The sequence below is a fragment of the Etheostoma spectabile genome, chromosome 14 (genome assembly GCF_008692095.1).
Source record: "Etheostoma spectabile isolate EspeVRDwgs_2016 chromosome 14, UIUC_Espe_1.0, whole genome shotgun sequence".
Classification (NCBI taxonomy): Eukaryota; Metazoa; Chordata; class Actinopteri; order Perciformes; family Percidae; genus Etheostoma; species Etheostoma spectabile.
In genome coordinates, this window is record NC_045746.1 from 20,256,992 (window position 1) to 20,269,260 (window position 12,269).

At 36.9% G+C, this 12,269-nt stretch overlaps 1 protein-coding gene and 1 pseudogene across 1 annotated transcript in view; one reads left to right on the forward strand and one right to left on the reverse strand.

Annotated features, from left to right (window-relative positions):
• The window catches only part of LOC116701193 (patr class I histocompatibility antigen, CH28 alpha chain-like), a 10,486-nt pseudogene extending 1,821 nt beyond the window's left edge, over window positions 1-8,665 (forward strand).
• Window positions 8,666-9,997: 1,332 nt separating this feature from the next.
• Window positions 9,998-12,269, reverse strand: part of psmb8a (proteasome 20S subunit beta 8A) — a 4,321-nt gene continuing 2,049 nt past the window's right edge. The window contains exons 5-6 of the mRNA XM_032534770.1: window positions 11,241-11,445; window positions 9,998-10,521 (exon numbers count right to left, since the gene is read on the reverse strand). Coding sequence (XP_032390661.1) covers window positions 10,433-10,521; window positions 11,241-11,445 — 294 coding nt within the window. The 3' untranslated portion in view covers window positions 9,998-10,432. The remainder of the gene's footprint in view (window positions 10,522-11,240; window positions 11,446-12,269) is intronic.

Below are 12,269 nucleotides of genomic sequence, written 5' to 3' on the forward strand. Positions count from 1 at the left end.
TCTGCAAAATAATCACTGGATCTTAGTCTCATGTCGAGAAGTTGACTAGGTCTAGCGCCCTGAAAGTAACAGCCCTGTCTTGCTCTGTGAATTAGAAATTCAGATTTCTGTTTTAAGATGTTGTTGATTTCTTTCTTGACTAATGATCGTTCTGAAGCCATCCGGTCAGTAAAACTAGTTTGTAACAGTAACAATAATCTGGTGAACTCAGCCTCAAGGTTTTGCCGCTTCAGTGACAGAGCTTTGAACGCATTGAAGCAGAAAAGTATGGTATTTCTCTTTATAAAACCTTTTATTGCGTCCCACAATATCCGTGGGTCTTCTACAGAGCCAACATCAATTTCTGCAACCATTTGGAATTCTGCAATAAACTGAGTAATATAGGATTAATTTTTAGCATTATTAAGCATTTTAGCATTTAAATATTGAGACGCCATCTAACCGCACGTTGAGATTGTTCAAGGGTGGAGGGCTGAAGAGAGGGAGCGTCCATCGGTGTTAGAACAAAGTCGTGAATCAGAGAAATAAAATGTGTTTTTGCTGAGTCATCACTAGACATGCTACTGTAGCAAGCATCTCACTATCACTAATGTTACTCACATTCATATTTACACAAAACAAAAGATATATCCAGCTACCAACAAGTCTTAAAGTCGGAAGTTGGGACCGAAGTGCAAAGAGTGGTTGCCATGGAGATGATACACCGTCTCCTCTCATTGGTGTTGAGTTCTGTTGACAGTGTCCTGGTTCGGTTGACACACACCCCATAATCAGACTAATGGAGCAGTATCAGACTCAGATTCTGACTAGAATGAAAGAAGCAATAAGAGAGCAAAGAAACCCATTTCTGAACCGTATAAAGAGAAGTTCTGCAACTTTTACCTTAAAGAAACACTCCTTTAATAATCATGTGGACTTATTTATAAGTATATTAAATAAATAAATACTTTTTTTATATGCTGCCATTCAATAATATAAATGCTGCTTTCAAACTCCTTTTAAAATAAATTTTTATGTAAATGGTAAAATAACACTGTTTTTTTATTTTATTTATTCTTTAACTTTTTGTTCTTAGTTCAAGTTATTTATGAGCCGGTGGAATGAAATGTCGTTCATATGAGCGCTGTGTATGTACAGAAAGCGATCCAGAAGAAGAAGAAGGAACATAAGTCGTCAGTTTGTAGAATAAAATAGAGACCATAATAGACTTTATATCATCAAATAGAAAATGTTTTTAACGTGTTGAATATAGAAACTGCTTTCTACCAACTCCAGGACCTAAATATGGGACTTAGTCCCAGTTTGATTTCAGAATTAAAACCATTTTCAGGACAAAATCGTCAGAAATATTAAAATGAAGAGTTTCTGAAGAAAGACGTTTATCTGTAAATGTATTTCTGTATTTATTGACTTCAGCGCAGAGATTATTAGGACGTCTTGAATGTGAAGAGATGTGATTTTGATTTGAACCTTTTTTTAGTTAGTTATTTTCAGATGAGATTTGTTTTAAAAATCTAATAATTTTTTATTTATTATTTTTGTTATTTGTGATTTATAATTTCAGTTATATTTTTGATAAGAGGACACATCTGTTGTTTTGTAGTTTATATAAAGGAATATTTCCCAGTCGTTTCTCTGCAGCTCGTTCTGTTAACACATCGGGAGAACATCGTATCCTGATCTTAACATCGTGACTGGGATCGTGAGTTTAGTGCATCGTTACGTCCTAGTTATATAAAAACTGACATTATTATATTCATGTTTTCTTACAGCGACTCACTCTCTGAAGTATTTCTTCACGGGGTCTTCTGGAGTCCCAAACTTCCCAGAGTTTGTGGCTGTTGGGTTGGTTGATGACGTTGAGATAAGTCACTATGACAGTAACACCAAGAGAGCAGAACCCAAACAGGACTGGATGAGCAGAGTCACAGAAGACGATCCTCAGTACTGGGAGAGGGAGACTGGGAACTGTCTGGGTACCCAGCAGACCTTCAAAGCCAACACTGAAATTGCAAAGCAGCGCTTCAACCAAAGTGGAGGTTTGTTTTTATGTTTTCATCCTTTTAATTTAGTAAACTCCATAACAACACACACACACACACACGTACAGTATTTTGTCCGACCATCTACAGTCAATTAATTAAAATCAGCAACAGATTTTGACAGCTACTCTGTAATAATTAAAACTACTAGAGACTGTACAAGCTGATATGTGGGTCTGATAACATTTTGTTAAATCAGAATCGCACCACAGTGTTTTTGTCACTTCCTGTTCAGCCTGAAAGCTGCTGGAATCGGCTGGACACTGTCTGACTTGACTGCAGATTTTTGTCACCGCCCCCTGCTGCTGCCGCCTGCTCTCGTCCACTTTACAGGCGAGGTGCAGTTCATCTCGAACAAGCCTAACATCTGCAGCTGGAAACAGCTTTTGATTGTGCTGAATGATTGGCTGATGGATGGACCAATCAGAATACACCGACTGCCTCCCAGTCTCCATAATGGTCATGATGGTCTGGTCTTATCCTGACCAGTTGAAGTGACACAGAGCTGAACAGGACACAGTATCCTGGCAGAGCAGCTGGAGTCTTGTGACTAATCTTGGACTTAAAGTCTCTGTCAGTAGAAGCTTCTAGAGCCACCTCAGGACAGTCTGCTCTGTGGTTTCTCACAGGAAGAGGATGTTGTTGGACTGATCCACTGGCTGCAGGCTCTCAGTGCCTCTAATGTGGTTGACTCTCTGAGTGGCTCACTTTGTATCACAGATGGTGATTGGCTGTAAGGTGCTTTCATTGAGCAAGAGGTGTAGATCGGTGTTTCTTTGTGGTGAAGTTGTGATATCAGTTGATAAGAGATGACTCATTCTCTCTCTCTCTCTCTCTCTCTCTCCTCTCTCTCCTCTCTCTCTCTCTCTCTCTCTCTCTCAGGTGTCCACATTGTCCCAGGATGTCGGTCGTGTGAGTGGGATGATGAGACTGAGAGTTTAAGGGTTTATGCAAATGGTATATGATGGAGACTTCATATCATTTACCTAAAGACAGAGCATGGATCGCTCCAAACAACAGGCTTGTCACCAAACAAAAGTGATCATAAAAAGCTTTGATACTCAGAAAAACTACTGACCCAGTTTTGTCCTGTATCTGAAAAGTATGTGGACTATGGGAGGAGCTCTCTGCTGAGAAGGTAATGACACTAATGACGACCTATGTAGTTATTATATTTCCTTTGCGGGATTATAAAGTAAATTATATATTTATTTATATTTGTTTCATAGACTCAACATTGTTTTTGTAAATTACACATCTGTTCTCTGTTGTCACATTTGTTATTTTACATTTGTTTTTTTCTTTATCTCATCAAACCTTCTTCATGTTGCTAAATTGTTAAGTACAGTACTTTTATGGAATGAGTGGTATCACCCAAATAGTTTTAAAAATCATAAAATCTCTCTCTTCTCTCTGTCTCTCTGTGTGTCTCTCTCTCTCTCTCTCTCTCTCTCTCTCTCTCTCTCTCTGCCAGAGGTTCCCTCAGTGTTCCCTCCTCCAGATTCTCCTCCTCTCCAGTCAGCTGCCACGCTACAGGTTTCTACCCTGACAGAGCCATGAGGTTCTGGAAAAGATGCAGAGGAGCTTCATGAGGACGTGGACCTCGAGAGATCCTCCCCAACCACTTGGATCCTTCCTGTATGTAGACCTGGACTTTCATCACCCAGTGAAGACGGAGGAGGTACACATGTGTGTTTCAGCTCTCTGGTGTGGAGGACGACATCGTCACCAAACTGGACAAAGCAGAGATCAGGACCAACAGAGGTGAGACTTCTGTCAGAGGTGATGAAGGAAACACACATTTAGTTTCCTCTAACAGTCCTGTACTTCATGTATTTTTATGTGTTGGAAGTTTTGTTTCCTTAAATGGTTTTGTTATCACTTTCTTTTAAGATTTTTTTTAATATATAACTTTAGTGATTAGATCATTAAACCAATCTTTACGTTTACACTAATGTAGACTAAAAGTTTTAAACTGCTTTGTTTTAAATTGTTGTTGTCCACCACAATGATTTTTGTGCCGTCTGCCCACCAGTTATTCAGCTTTGATTTAATGAAAAAGAAACATTTCAATAATGAAACATACTAAAGACTTTTGTAAACGTAACAGATAATGTCTGTATACAGGATTGTGGTCTGGTTGATAAATGGAGGTTCTTCTCTTCTAACCTGCTTCATCTGTTCAGGTTGGGACTATTTTTTGTTGTTTTCTGCTCAACAGAGAAGCCCACTGACATGACCGTCGCCATCATCGCTGCAGTGGTTGTTCTCGCTCTCGTCCTCCTCGCTAGTGTGATCGGAGTCCTAGTTTACAGAAAGAAGAAAGGTGAGACACTCAAACAGAGAGATTGCCTCATTTCTTTCTCAGTATCTAGATCAGTATCTAGCCAAGATTATGATTTAGATATAAACTTATTTTTAGATGAGTTGTGCATAAATGTGTTTGATATTGAGAGTAAACCAGACTCATTATGAACTAATAAGTTGTGTTAATTGATCTTGGTTCGTGGCGTATCGTCACAGCCTTCTGAAGTCTGAATGATAAAGGAAAATAAATTTGACAAATAAAATAAATCTGTGGATTCTGAGTGATGTTGAAGCGCGTCGACCAAGATCCATTCAGGACAACGTGTATTATTTAAGATCTTGAGTAGATTTTCAAAAGTAGAACTGAAGACCCAGACCGAACTGTAAAATGTGTTTCTAACCGGTGGGAGCGAGAAGTCGTGTCTGTTACAGTCAGTGAAGAGTGTTCTGTCATTTGTAACTGTGGCTCTAAAAATCATGTTTTTTTCTTTATATTTCAGCTGAAAAGACTCAACACAGTAAGTAAAACTTGTTTTGTACTTACGTTTTGTAGCTTTCGTTCTGTTTGTATTGAAATGTTTCAAGTGGATTAGATGCTCATGTCTATATACACTAAGTGCAATAGTTAAACTATCTTTACTACCTATTTCACCCAAATTTTAATGCAGCCACACCAACCACACATTCAGCTTTTTCAGCTACTGCTGTCAGTAACTGACTTTATTCTGATGTCAGACAAGCAGACATAATTAGTTTAAATAATGATAAATACATTATATTAGGTATAGAGTAGTAACATTACAGACTCTTAACATTAGCACATTTTGCAATAACAACTATAAACCCAATGGGTTTCTCTGCCTGGGGATTTATTTTGCTCTGTTTTTGTAGACGTGATGCTTTCGGTATTGCAAATATTGGTTAGTTGCAGCCCTAGTAATGATAAGGACAGCTTGAAGTGCGTTATCCTCTCCATACTGTCAGATTTCAATGTCAGTTTCAGCCGTCATGTTTCATACACCGTGTGTCATAGAGATAATCTCCTCTTCATCTGACAGATGAACTCATCAACTTTCTATGTGTGTGTCAGTCTATCGTATCTGGGATCTTTAAATCCATATGATTGTTGTGCAAATGATCTTATATTTTGTTCTTTTCAGGGTCAGAGAAGTCTTCAGGTAGCTCTCAAAATGCTTCTAATGAAGGTGTAAACAGCAGCACACCACTGAGCACAGGTAACTACTGGCTCTGTATTTATGCATGTTTTGAGAAATTACAAGCATTTCCTTTTACAGTACATCCCAGTGGTTTCACAGCTTTCTGTAATTTATACATTATTGAGATATCATTACTTTTTGCACTGTTCATTTATGAATGCTTATTTTTATGTTTGTCCGGACAGGTACGGTTTTAAGAGGGCAAAGAAATTGGCAACATTAAACGTTTACAAAGTTTTTCCACATTCTGTAATCCAAACAAAAAGGCCAGGAAAGGTTCTGTGTTTTACAGAACTACAGAAAAACCACATATAAATTGAAAAGTCAAAACTAAAATAAAATAATCATATAACACTTACATGTTTTTCATGCTATTTAAGACTATAATGGTAATTATAATTGAATTCACTGACTGGAAATGTGTTGATACAAAGAAAATGCCTCGCAGCCCAAAGCTGCTCTAAGGGGGTTTAGCAGAACGCTCTCACATCAACATACAGGCTCAGGGTTCAATTTCTGAATGTAAAAGCTATATAGTGTAGGTGGAAAAAAAAAAGCAAAGTCAGAAAACTTCAATCATGACACCACATATTGTATAACCACACATATTAGTGATTTTGACATTGACAGAAACCATAATGTTTTTTTCGAAGTGATGTTTAAGTGGGGAAGAAGTGTTGTTTTGAGTTGTTATTATTATTATTATTATTATTATTATTATTATTATAATTATTATTACTTACAACAAGCTAGGTGTCATTGCAACAATGCTAACGTTACTACACAGTTTGCCCATTGAGCATGTGTGTATTCACAGTAGAATATATTGGAGTCACGTTTGTGAGTCAACTTTGGTAGAGCAGGGAGAGCGGTGAACATCAGGGCACTTTTGTTGCCGTCAACGGATTTTGCTCTTACCCCCTTTCTCATAGGGAATGAATTGAATCGCTTAGCTCTGCCGTTATTTCAGCTGCCTGTGGAAACCCAGCGTAAAAAAGCCCAGCTTAAATTTATTCGCTTAATTTTGCTTGGAGGAAACTCAAGCAAAAAGCATTTGTGCTGACACTAGATCATTTAAACACTATATTTAATTCGGTTGCTTGGAGCTATAAATTCACTACTTCCTTCTCAATCAACCCTGGGTCCGGTTGTTCAAGTGTGTCGCTAACTTATAACATTAATAATAAATACTGCCAGTAAAATACCCCTGTGAATCAAATCCATACTTCAACGTTGACACTCAAGCCACCAAGCCTGTTTAGAAATAAACACCTCTACTGAAGTGTTAAATTTGTTAACAAAAGGTTACATCACGATACAGCCCCGCTGTCATTGACTCTGACAATATCAACATGCAATGTCACCAACAAAAAAGACAACACTAAAATGTAGTTAAAGAAGTCCATGAGGCTAATGTCTGTGATTAATCCACATTTTAATTGTGATATTTAGTGACTAAATTCTGAGTCTGCCAGGTAATGTGGTAGTACAGTGTTTTTTCTCTAAAGTAAGTCAGTAGTAAGCCATACGGTGTGGTTGCTAAGTGGTTTGGGGACCTTCTGTAAGTAATTTAGTGGTACAATGATTCTGGAGAAAGCTTCAAGCAGCAGTACCACAGTCTGCTCGTTCCAAACAGGCACATTTTGAATGGGCACTGTACTAATAATTATCAAATCTGTTTCTGTCCTACTTGATTATTGTTTAAATGATTTTGTGTTTGGTTCTTCACAGGGTCAGAGACTTCTTCAACATGTTCTACAGACACTGTAAACAGCCTGACATTATTGATCAAAAGGTAACTAACAGCTCTGTCTGTCTGAAATATCACCTGTATTAATGCATATTCTGAGATTTTACTATTTAATTTTCTTGGCAGTGACGAGTGAAAGTGTGAAGAGGTGGTGGAAGTCCACTTTGTAAGAAATTGGCAACATCTACAAAGTTTCTACACCATCTGTAATCCATACAGATGGGCCACCTCACCAGCAAAATGGATTGAATATCACTTATTTTCTGTGGTCAAGAAATACTTATTAGGATAACCCATTGAGATGTACCATGTCGTTTTTGAGGGGGTTCTGAACAAGATACCACCAAAAACATTGGACATATACAAACAAGATAAGCAAAACAGACTCAAATAACAAAAACAAAAAACACACAGAGCCTACAATTACAACAGAATAAGTAATAGATCATAACATGATCATTCCGAATTTAGCCAAACTTAACTGTAAAATTTCAGTGAGATTAAGTGGTTCAGTAAAGAGAGAAGAGTGAAGAATAAGATAAAATTAGAAGGGTGTTAGAGTCTGCATGTGGAGTTAGTATGAAAGTGAGTTGCCAAGGCATGTTTCAACAGCCTGAAAGATGAGATGGAGTGAATATTGCAATAAATGAATCTTCTTATATATGGTGTAGTCAAAACAAGAAGTTCATACATTTTGCAATGATGACTTGCAAATGAGCAGTTAAGACTGAATCTACACACTCTATTATACACTCTGGTAAGAGAGGTATTGGAAGCAATGCAGTACACAGAATCAGCATAATCCATTGTTGGCAGTATAAGTTGAAGAGCAATTTCTTTTCTGACTTTTAGTGGGAAACAGTTTCTGGAATGGAAAAGGAGACTAAGAATATAATTCAGTTTATGTGCAATATGATTAATATGGTATTTAAAAGAAAGCTCTGAGTCAAAATCCCAGGTATTTGATATGGTCAACTTTCTGCAATGTAGTGCCATCCAGACAGAAAATACGACATGAATGTGTTTGCAGTGCAGTGAGGCTTTAAAGCTACGATAAGGCATATTTGTGAGGCAAAAGGTTATGACAATGTGTATTGTGTAAGGTGATCATTCTAATGCTCACCGAGAATTAACATCAGTTCATGTTTATGGATAAATTCTGAACCAGTGAAAGGAGCGCTGCCACCACATTCAAAGTGATAGATTTAGGGTTGGGAATTTAAAGAGGCTCATCGATTGGAATACAGAGAAAACAAACTGGAAAAATTAGTTGACAAAAGCATAACACAAATATTCCAAAACATCAAATGAGGATGATTATTTTTAAAGAGAAGTTGAACACGACATTATATATATCTGTTATGAAACATATTTTAAGTTGGTTGTGGAATGTTTTCATCTTCTCAGCTCACTGAAATGTTCTTGTAAATATCTTGTGCTAGTATTTTGGGACGAGGGATGTTTTCTCTTTTTTTTTTTAAACCAAAGAGCGATGAATGTTAAATGAAAGTGCCTTGCTATGTCTTTTATACTTAATACCTAAATTAAATCCTCCATAGTTACAGTTTGATTCTTCTGTTGTCTGGCTTTTCTGGTTAAATTGATATTGGTAACACGTTAACGCATTGGTTACACATAATCACACAGACATACATTCCCATCTCCATACATACGCTCCTAGGGTGTGGCAAAAGTATGATGATATAAACCTTGTAACATTTTGGCATTCTCTATCGGATCTCCTTTCTCAAATAATACATTAAAATCCTGTTTCTCATAGGACGCATAAAATCTTGTTTATGTAAAATAGAGCAAAACAAATTTTCAGGCTGCACATGTGATTTGGGTTTCCCCTGTAGAAACCATAAACTGTAAATATTTATTTGTATTTACCATCTATGGTTGAAACCTGTTGCACTGAAATCTGCCCGGCAACTGATGACATCAAAGCGGACAGGCTCCTGCAAATCAACTCTTTCTAAATAGATGTAATGTGCTGTAGGTTATACCTACAGTAAATAATACCCAAAATACATGCTGTATATAATTTAATATAGCCTTGTTAACATTTTGTGTGGTCAAAAAATAAACTTTATTTTGTTGTGGAAAAAAATGTCATATATTTATTCATATGTATTCATATACTCTGTGAAGCTCACAGGAACAAACACCTGTAAAGATGAAGTGGATTGACCTTAAAATACCTGAATTACACATATGGAATTATTAATAATTGTATTAATTATATATGTAAATACACATACAGTACATGTGTAAAATTACACAGTATCTTCAGTATAAAGATTAATGTATTTGTGAGACACTGTAACAACAGTTTAGAGTAATATGATAGCTTTAGAAATCTCACCAAACAGGTTTGGTACATCCTGTATGTTTGTGGTTACATTTCACCCGACGCCCAGCGATATTAAAAACAAGTTGTGTAATGTTCAGACGATGCATCTGAAATGTTTCTGCCACAGCCTGATAAAGGAACCAGATTAATTTACTACTCTGAAAGTTCGATGAAAAAAATCCTAATTGAAGAACTATGTTGTTGACAGTAGACAAGGACTGAAATATACTGATTTACTGAATTACTCCCATGAGGTTTGTACGTGACACTTTATATCATAAAGCAACATAATGTCAGTCAGGTTAATCATTACAGGACAGAGCAGTGAGATGAACAACAGTCTTTATTTGGAGCTGAGTCTTGTCTGTGTAAGATTATTTTAACCGGATGTCTGGCTAACCTAAACCACCACTGAGCGATGTAAATATCCACATACTCAGTACCTGCATGACATAATATAAAGAACAATAACTAAACAAACAGTCCTACAAATGTAATGACAATTTGATCATGCAAAATTAGTTTTATGTGTAGCTAAACAAATGGTTTAAAGTAGCATTTCATCAATCCAAAATCAGAAATGGTCGACACTCTGCTGTGAGACAAAGTTGAATCTTTTATTTCAAAATCAAATATTTCAATACGTTTACGAGAAAATGTATTGAAATTGTTGCCAAAAGAATTTGCATTATCATGGAAAGGGATGCACCACTAGGTGGTAGTCAGAGGGCTGAGGCTGATCTGGGTTTAGGGGTCAAACTCAGAACATTCCCTTCCTGTAGCGGTGGATCAACTCTGAGACATCTTCCTTACACACCTTTATCCAGCCGTCCGCCTGCATGTGGTACACTAGACACACACACACACACACACACACACACAAAAACACAGATGAGCACACATACATTCTTACTACAAATGTACACAGACAAATATGTTATTTTACCCTTTTAAGTACTCACAGAACACAGCTTAACAACTATAACATTCAGTTTTTGCTAAATTAAAAAAAAGCATATCGTGGTTTTATTTGATAGGTAACAGTAGAGACATGACATGTTGTCTTCCATGTTTTTGTGTCTGAGGGCCCTCTTGAGAACTACATGATGCATCTTAAGGATTATATATTTTTTATTAAAATTAAAATTTTAAATATAAAAATAAACATAGTAAACCGTTGAGGAAGATAAGAATGTCTGAAGGTTTGATGATGGAAATAGATTACAAGCCAGATGATCATCATGAAGTGATTACACATCCTCCTGAGGGGGACATAAATGTGTGAACCAGATTTCATGCTAATCCATCCAAAGGTTGTTGAAATATTTCACTGGAAACCAAAATGTTAACCTCATGGTGGAAATATAGGGAAAGTGGGATCCATCTTCATGGCAAACCAACCTATAGTTGTTAAGATTTCAGTCCGGACCAAATAGGACCGACCGACCCACTTTATACTTTACCCATAACTATATCGCTAGTGTGGCCAAAAAAGAACGTCTTGAATAGAGACAAAAAATAGACTTAAATGCAAAATCTAAAAGACATCATTCTCAAAGTGTACTCACTGTTGACCACGCCTCCAGAATAGGCGTCCCTGTGTGTGGCGTGAGTGATGCCCCGACGGCCCAGTTCATACGCCTCCTCGACCGTCATGTCTTCCCGGTAACCGCTGTCCATCACACCGTAGGCAAAATTTCTGCCACAGCCGGTAGAGAACATGTAGTTGGAGAGACGCGTCCCGTTCTCATCCACGTAGTACAGACCAGGGCCCTGCGGAGCACCCAGTCGTTATATGGTCTGCAGGGAAAGCTTTTACATTTACCTTTTTTTCATCTACAACTTTTATTTACAGGCAACTGTTTCTGATAGGAATACTGCAGTACTTCCACATAGTGATGTGTCTATAATACCAGTACTAATCTTTGTGGATAATGTTTTTAAATTTAATGAGCCGCTTCATCAGTGATGTCTGCAGGGTATGCTTGTATCTTCTTATTTATATATATCTTTTTTTTTTTCTTTCAGGATTGTATACTTGACTCTTAAAGAAATTACACTTTAATGTAGTTATTTTGAGATGGCCAACTGGTGGTTTCAGAAACATATGGACATTTAGTCAGTATTTAAATATGTTTTTGATTTGATATACTGTAGACAATGCTAATCTTCCCTCTCTGTTTGAATGGCTCTTTCTTAATTGCTTTTGTTGTAAATGTCTGTAATCTAAATGGTGTCAATGTTTGAATAGCTTTTACAATGACGAAGGCTGTGTGAATATATATATAATGTAAATTATCGTCATTGAGCGTCATTAATAGTAATTAGAAATAATGGTAACACACCTGTCATGGTTGTTTTTTTCTTTTGTAGTTTTATTGTGTTAATTTATTCCCTGTTTCCTTGTTGTTTCCTGTCTCATGTGTTTCTGTATTATCTACGTTTTGCCATGTGTGTACTGTATGTTATATGATTCTGTTTCCTGGTTTCCTTTGTAGTGTCTGTTTCTCTCTGTGTTGAGTCTGGCTTTTCTTTCCTTCCCTGATGGCCCTTGTGTCACCTGTCTCTCGTAACTACCCTTGTGACGTTATGTATTT